This window comes from Propithecus coquereli, unplaced genomic scaffold (genome assembly GCF_000956105.1).
Source record: "Propithecus coquereli isolate 6110/MARCELLA unplaced genomic scaffold, Pcoq_1.0 Scaffold30, whole genome shotgun sequence".
Lineage (NCBI taxonomy): Eukaryota > Metazoa > Chordata > Mammalia > Primates > Indriidae > Propithecus > Propithecus coquereli.
The window spans coordinates 1,842,301-1,850,211 of record NW_012148619.1 but is presented as its reverse complement, the minus strand read 5'-3'; the positions used below and the strand labels follow the sequence as shown (position 1 = coordinate 1,850,211).

General features: G+C 40.6%; 1 protein-coding gene across 3 annotated transcripts in view; it reads right to left on the bottom strand.

Annotated features, from left to right (window-relative positions):
• PAMR1 (peptidase domain containing associated with muscle regeneration 1) overlaps positions 1-7,911 on the bottom strand; it is an 84,442-nt gene that overhangs the window by 10,783 nt on the left and 65,748 nt on the right. Inside the window, exon 7 of one of the 3 annotated variants that reach the window (XM_012649646.1) lies at positions 2,184-2,234. The exons of the other annotated variants lie outside the window; for them this stretch is intronic. Coding sequence (XP_012505100.1) covers positions 2,184-2,234 — 51 coding nt within the window. The remainder of the gene's footprint in view (positions 1-2,183; positions 2,235-7,911) is intronic. 3 annotated transcript variants of the gene reach the window in all.

Genomic DNA, 7,911 nt, shown 5'->3' with positions numbered 1-7,911 from the left:
AAAATTAAAAATCAAATAATAAATTTGAAAAATATTTTCAATAATGTTGTAGACAACTATTAAAAATATTCTTAATATAAAATTGGCCCTACATGTTAATAAGAAAAACATAACACAAAAATGGGAAATGTACAAATAGCCTACAACTAAAGGAAGAATACAAATGTCTGATAAGCAGCTAAAAATGTGATTATTCATTAGTAAGCAAATAAATGCAACTTACAATAAGGAAATTCCATTTGTTACCTATAAAATTGCATTATTTACGAAACATATTCAGCGCTGCTCACAGTATGTGAGACAGGTATTCTCAAATGCTGCTCACAGGAATTTAAATTGTTGTAGTATCTCCAGAAAGGAATTTATCAACGTGTAGCAAGTCTTTTAAAAGTATATTCACACATGATGGGTACAGTGCGCACCGTCTGGGGGATGGACACGCTTGAAGCTCTGACTCTGGCGGGGCAAAGGCAATATATGTAACCTAAACATTTGTACCCCCATAATATGCTGAAATTAAAAAAAAAAATTTTAAGTATATTTCTTTTAATCCTGTAATTCTAGTGTATACTAAAGAAATAAAGGTATAAATATTTATGTACAAACATGTTCATAGCAATGTTTCTTAAAATAATTTTTAAAAATAAAAAGAAGTAATTAAATAAGCCAGTTCCGATCTAAGGGCAACATACGTAACCTAAACATCTGTACCCCCATAATATGCTGAAATTAAAAAAAAAAATTTTGAGATGGTACAGAGAGGGAAATGCATTTTTTGACGCTTCAAGTGGACTCAGAAAACCCCAGCTTATCTTTTTGGGAATGTCTCTATGATGTGGGAGGAGGAGGCAGAGAAAGTAAGCAGTCTGTACTGCTTCAGTGATGGGGCTGCCTTCTTAGAGCACAGACTCATTCAGTTCTGAACACGAAGCCAGAGGGCCCACTGGGTCCCACAGACTGCAATCATCTCAAGAATACATGTTATAGCTGCAAATTTTAAAAAATGGAATTAGTTGCCAACATAAAAATTGGGGGATTTCACATAAAGATCTGTACTACTGGTTTCTAACACAATTCGTATCTGGAACCCCTGGGCCTGTATTCCCACATGGCAGCAACCAACTGGAATTGAGAAGTGACTCTGCTTAAATGGGAGCCCCCACCAGGGTGCCTGGCTCTGGCTGGCATTTGAACCTGTCACCAGTTAGCCTATTAATGAGCTATAATTTGTGTAATTTAAGTATAGTTCCCCATCCATTTTGAGCTTTGCTAGAGCTCATGGCCAAGAAAGATTGGGTGATATTTAAGACCAGTCCTGGAATACTGAGAGAAAATGAACTATGATCCAGCCACATCAGCCTCAGTAGATGAGAAAACCTTTCTATCATTGGCTTTGACAGATAAACCTGAAAGTTGGGTTTTTCTTCCCTTGGAAGGAAGTGCTTCCATGGTTTGCTAGGCTCCCATCCCATGATCTGCCATATGCAGGGTTCTTGTGGATCATAGTCCTACTATATTTAATATGAATTTAATTATCAGGAACTTTTGAGAGTTCTTGAGCCCTTGGAAGTAACAAAGACTTAGGACAATTCAGAGCCTTTGTTTCTCTCACTGAGGAAGCTTTAAAAAAAGACTTAAAGAAAAACCAAGTCAGGATACACAAACTCAGTGTTCCCGAGGCTGAGGAATTCCATAATTCTTAGATGCATACTTTTTTATAATCTGACATTTCAGAAATCAGGTCACCTGTGATATGTACTTTTTGTGTAGTATTTCCTCACTCATGACCCCAGAAAAGCTATAATTGAATCAATGGTGCAACTTAAACTTGATGAGATCTTAGAATGGGGAACTATGAGAATTATTATTTGGTTTTAAGTTCTTGCTTATAGAATGTTATCAGGATAGAGCCAAGTGATGTTTCTGAGTTAGGATCCAATAGGAGATGCAATGCACTCAATGTTTGTGTCCCCCCAAAATTCATATGTTGAAATCCTAACTCCCAGTATCATTATATTAGGAGATGAGACCTTTGGGAGTTGATTAGGTCATGAGGGTGGAGCCCTCATGAATGGAATTAGTTCCATTCCAAAGAGAACCCAGAGAGCTTTCTCGTCCTCCTTCCACCATGTGAGGATACAGCAAGAAGACAACCATCTATGAACCAGAAAGCAGGCCCTCACCAGACAACGAATCTTCTGGCGCCTTGATCTTGGACTTCCCAGCCTCCAGAACTGTGAGAAATAAATGTTTATTATTTAAGTCACCCAGTCTATGATATCCTGTTGTAGCAGCCCCCATTGACTAAGACAAAAGGCAAGACTGAAAATCAAGAGAAATACAAACAACAGAAAGATTTATAAAGAATCCAGGCAATTTAGTTATCTGACACTACTTACAAATAGCTATGCTGATCATATTCAAGGAAATAAAAGACAAGATTGAGCAGAAAACTGAAAATCTTGAAAAATAACCAAAGGAAAAATCTAGGACTGAAAGTATAATGGCAGAAAGTTAAAACTCAGTGGATAAGCTAATAGCAAATTAGATAAAGCTGAAGAGTGTTAATAAACTGAAAGACAACTTTTAAAATGTCAGAATGAAGCCCAAAGAGATAAAAAAGTGAAAAATGTATGGGAAAATGTAAGGGACAGGGAATACGGTGAGAAGGCTAAGAAAATACATGTAATTGGCATCCAAGAAGAAGAGGAGAGAGGATGGATCAGAAACAATATGCAAATAAATAATAGCTGAAAATTTTCCTATGATGAAAGACATCAACCTACAGATTCACAAAGTTGCATGTCAGATAAATATGAAGCAGCCAAGGGGGGAGGGGGAAGGAGAAACTAGAAGAACATACTTTAAAATATCTCTGGCTTATAACATTAAGAATAATTTTTACTTCTTTATACTTTTTAAAAAAGTTTTATAATCAGAAAGTGTTGTCATAAAAATTTGTTGTTGTGCAATGCGTACCACCGGAAGAATGGACATATTTGAAACTCAGACTTGTGGGGGGGCAAGGGCAACATATGTAACCTAAACATCTGTACCCCCATAATATGCTGAAATAAAAAAAAATTTGTTGTTTCTTATTTTTGTTTTTTCTGTTATTATCATTAATGTACGTATCAAGCAAAATGGCTTGGGTCCTCCCTGCTAAGCTTGTAAATCTAGCATTATTCCATCTTTCATGCCTTTTCTTGTATGTTCCCATAGTCTCTTCACCCCATGCAAATCTTTTTAACATCTTGCATAATCATAGAGAAATACAATTTCCCATGAAATCATTTAAATAAGTCTGGTCACTAGACTCTGGTGGGAAAAAGAATGGCCTCCAGGATTAGATAGATAGGGGTTCAGGTAATCATTTGGTTCCCCAGTGTCTAGAACAAGCACATAGTAGGTGCACAAGTAATATCTGTTGGTAGGTAGAAGGGATTAAGGGTCAAATCTCTTCATTCTTCCACTTAAGAACCAGGGCCTGGGAAAATTACATAATCTCTCCAACCTTGCCTTTCTCATCTGCAAAACAGGATAATAACACTTACCCTGGTTGGGCTGGTTCTGAGTAATTCAAATAACACAAAGTTTCCTTTCCCCTTGTTTACCTTTATTTATAAGGCACCCAACTGCCTTCCAAAGCCAATTTCCCAAGTTTAATACACCTTAAAGAAAATACCACAAGGAAATCTAAAGGCCCATTACTGGGTTTATTCTAGCGTAATAAGATATTCCGCCCCATTTTCTGGGAATCTACCTGTGATGGGATTCCAGACCTGGATCTAATGTGTTGATTCAGACTTCTGGGTACCAGCCATAGTGTCTATACATTCATCTCCTTTAATCCTGCACAATAAAGCCTTAAAGCTGTATTCCTATATCAAAGGGCCACTGGGCATTATTCTCTCTTCCCTCTAATTTATTTCCTGTACTTTCCAAAGCTGCACACTGCCCTCCGATGCTTTTGAAGAGAATTCTAAGATTTCCTCCATCCATCCTTTTCTCTCTCAGTTTGGACATCTACCTGGTGGGTACATAGGCCATCTGTATCTCATCAGAGCTCTTTCCCAGGGTTAAATTTCAAAATGATCTTTTTTCCCCCATTCATTTTCTTTTTAGAAATCTTTATAGCTCCTCATTGAATAGATTCATGATTCTTTCCTATTTGATTTTTTAAGGGCTTTAGGTTTCATTTCTTCTCAGAGGCATGGATGTTTTCATGCCAAGGAGAATTTTAAATATCTGCATTTCTGGCCTGAAGGAGCATCAAGCTCCTACTTTGCTAAGTAAAATAGTCCACGATTAATAATAAATAGCACATTGTCCTGATACTTTTGGGACTCATCCTGGGGACATAAACACACTAAGTTTAGCATGCCCCTATATGCTACTGTGTGAACAAAAAAGAATAATCAGAGGTCCATTTCTCTGGAATATTGTTTCAGATAAACATTTAAAGAAAGACCTTCTCTAATCTCGTTTTCTTTGTCTCCTCACAGCAGCTGTATGAGATGGTTCACTGAGATGCCCTTTTACAGAAGCAGACGTGGTGGCTTTGGGATGGCTCTTGTAGTGAGCACCACTGGTGCCCCACTCCGGTCCCCCAGATCCTTTTACCAGGTCAGGGCACCCATCCCTCAACTTCCACATGTGAGCTTTGCAGCTGGGACTTGGCAATTGCAACCTTCAGAGGACTGCCCTTAGGCATGGGCACCCTCTTGCCCATACGGAGAGCTGAAAAATGCCTAGGAGATTTTTGTCCCCCCTTGCCCTCCCGGGGGTGGCCGGGAGCCAATGACTGATGGGTGTGGAAGTATGAAAATCTGACTCCTCCTCCTCGAGGTATAATTTACATTCCGCAGAACCCCCACTGGCTCATGCTGAGCCTGGGAGTTTAGTCAAAAACAGTCTTGTTCGATTTCATCTCCTTTCTTATCTTGTTTTCCGGATACCCTTACCGGTTGGTCCTGGGAGTGCTTCCTTTGACACTGTGCTTGTACCCAAATGCTTGACTCAGGGTCTGTTTGTGGAAGAAACTAACCTAAGACAGCTCTGCTGTTGTTTTCTTATCCCTGGATGACAGGGCCCCTCACATCTTTTCACTCCCGGAAGAGCCAAGACCCTAGAGAGGCGGTTGTCTTAGTCCTGGGCATTAAATCCTGCATGGCTTTCAGCACTCCCGGGCTGTGACAAGATCTTGGGAAGGATGCCTGGCCGGGCAACTAGAGGCTGGATCCTTATGAGAGAGCCTCCAGCCTCCTCAAGTACTCTCAGGTTCCAGGCCAGCCCCGTGCCAGCTGAGCTAGTTTACCTGCAGGGACCAGGTAGTCTAAGACATTGGGCTTCCCCAGCTGAACAGCATGGACTCCAAATCCACCGTCGGAGGGTTCTCCCTGATGATTTGGTGCTGTCTTTGTAAAGTGAGGAATCTCTCTACAACCCTGGGACGCAGAGAAAGTCCCAACAATGACAGAGACTGAATTTCTTGTGCGCCTGAAGTATGGGTCTTAGAGCTGGATTTAAGCAGATTTAAAGCAAATAAAGTCATATCCTTCTTTCACCTATCTGATTGGTACACTAAGAGTCACATTCGATATAAGGCAGCTGAGATGACCAGGTCTGGAACATCTGAGAGAAGTGGACGTGATGATGGGCACATCAGGGGGTGTGTCAGGACAATGTAGGGATATTTTCAGGAAAAGTTGTTCTTCAGCGCACATTCATAGCGTCACTTTTCTCTGCCCTCTGGTTAAATTGATAATATTGAATGTGACAAAAGGACGGCTGCACTCTTTATCCCTAACCTAGGGAGTGGACCCACCTCCTCATCCCCTGATAAACCACAGAGCCTCAGGGGCAGATCCCAGCTGTGGAGCGACAACAGACCTTTTCTTCCATGATGGCACTACCCGCCTGTATATCCCTGTCCAGAAAAGTGATATCTTTGTTTGAATGAATCCGGAATTTTAATATGACCCACCAGCCTCCCATGAATATTTGCCTTCTCCTTTTGCTTAAGTGTCCAAGTTGTAAGTTGGAATTTGGAGAAAGAGTTACAAAAAGCCCCTAGGAACTGAAAAAATCCCATCGCTGAGTCACTGCTGAGCCTCTGGAAGTCGAGCACGGCTCCTGTGAGGATGATGAAGTGCTGTGGGCCATTGATTTGATTCATTGTCTCGCATCATCACATACTCAATGTGCCCCGCTGAATAAGGCATTCGCAGATGTTCTTCTGTAGCTTCAACATGGAAATTTTTCATTAAAACCCAGAAATAGAAGTGATGCTAGTTCAGGCTTATTCTACTAAGTACTTTACACATCTCAAGACTCTCTCCAGCTTTACTTAAACAATTACCAAAAAAAAAAAAAAAGAAAAAATTAGTATGGGGACTTTCTTCCAATTGTTTATTCCCTAGGTCAGATTTTCACCCAACACAATCTTTTTCAACCAAAAAAGAGAGTTAATAGTTCAACTACTACTTGAAGGAATGTTACTCTAGGAAATTCAGTGTTACTTCTTTGGACTAAATCAACCCATTCTGACACTGAAAAAGAGAAAGACAGAGAGAGAGAGTGGGGTTGGGAAGAACAAAGATATATGATTTTTTCCATTAGCACCAATTCTTCCTAGGTGACTAGTACGTGTCTTAACTTTGCTTCTAAAATTGTATCAGAAGATAGATTCCTTAATCAAGGAATAAAGTAAAGGTAATTGCAGGGGCCTTAGATTAATTTGAATGGGGTGTGGGTGTCTCATCAAATACTAGCCAACCCGAAAAGTTGACTGCAGTCTGGATTGCAACAAAGATTTCATCAGGTACAGCTGATTGAAGTGGGTTGATCTGCTTAGCCTGCTGTGCTGTCTGAAAGAAAATCTCTTAATCTACAGGTTGGAAGCTGGGTTAAATGGAACCAGATTCTAATTTAGATGCTTCTGCTGAGAATAACCATTGGAAATTTGCTAGAATCGGAGCCCCCGGTTTTATCACATTTGTGTTCTCCCTGTGATGCCAGACAGAACTCTTGATGCAGAGATTGCCATTTAACCAGGGCACACGTAGTTAGCGCAGTGTGGCCAGTTGATCAGAGCACAATTGCAAAAGTAAGATAATTAGAAGAGGCCCAGAGATGCTTCTTTATCATGGGAGCAGCCATTTCCCAACCCCCGTCAGAAAAATGCTAGAGGGCAGAGTTTGAACAAATCCTTCAGAAGATTCCAAGTCCTCTGGGAGGTATTATTGGCTCTCTCCACAAACATCACTGCAGTCTCTACTCACTCCCACAATCCTACTCTATAAAGGATGGGGCTGGATCTTATGCACAGAGACGAGCAAGAGCGTGTGTGTGTATGTGTGTGTGTGCGTGTGTGTGTAGAATATCAGTTCTTGGGCTTAACATTAGTTTTTATTAAATCATCAAAACAAATGTTTCATATGTTGAGCATCCTTCAGATAATGCAATCCTAAAATATGTGTTATTCAGCATCGATCAAAAACCTATCTAATATTTTAGAGCAAAACCAAATGGTGATCCAGCTAATTATGATAGTTATAATAATTCTATGTGTCACTTGACTGGATCGTGAGATGCCGAATATCTGGTGAAGCATCATATCTGGGCATGTCTGTGAGGGTGTTTCTGGAAGAGATTAGCATTTGGATTGGTAGCATATGTAATGGAGATGGCCCTCCAACATGGGTGGGCACCGTCCAGGCCACTGAGGGCCTGAATAGAGGAAGGGGAAATTTGGGTTCTCTCTCTGCCTGATTGCTTCAGCTGGGACACCCATCTCTGCCCTCAGTGCCAGGCCTTCAGACCCCAGCTGGAGTCTACATCATTGGCTCTCCAGCTCTGCAGCCTTCAAACTACACTACTGGCTTTCATGGGTGTCTCTAGCTTAAAAAC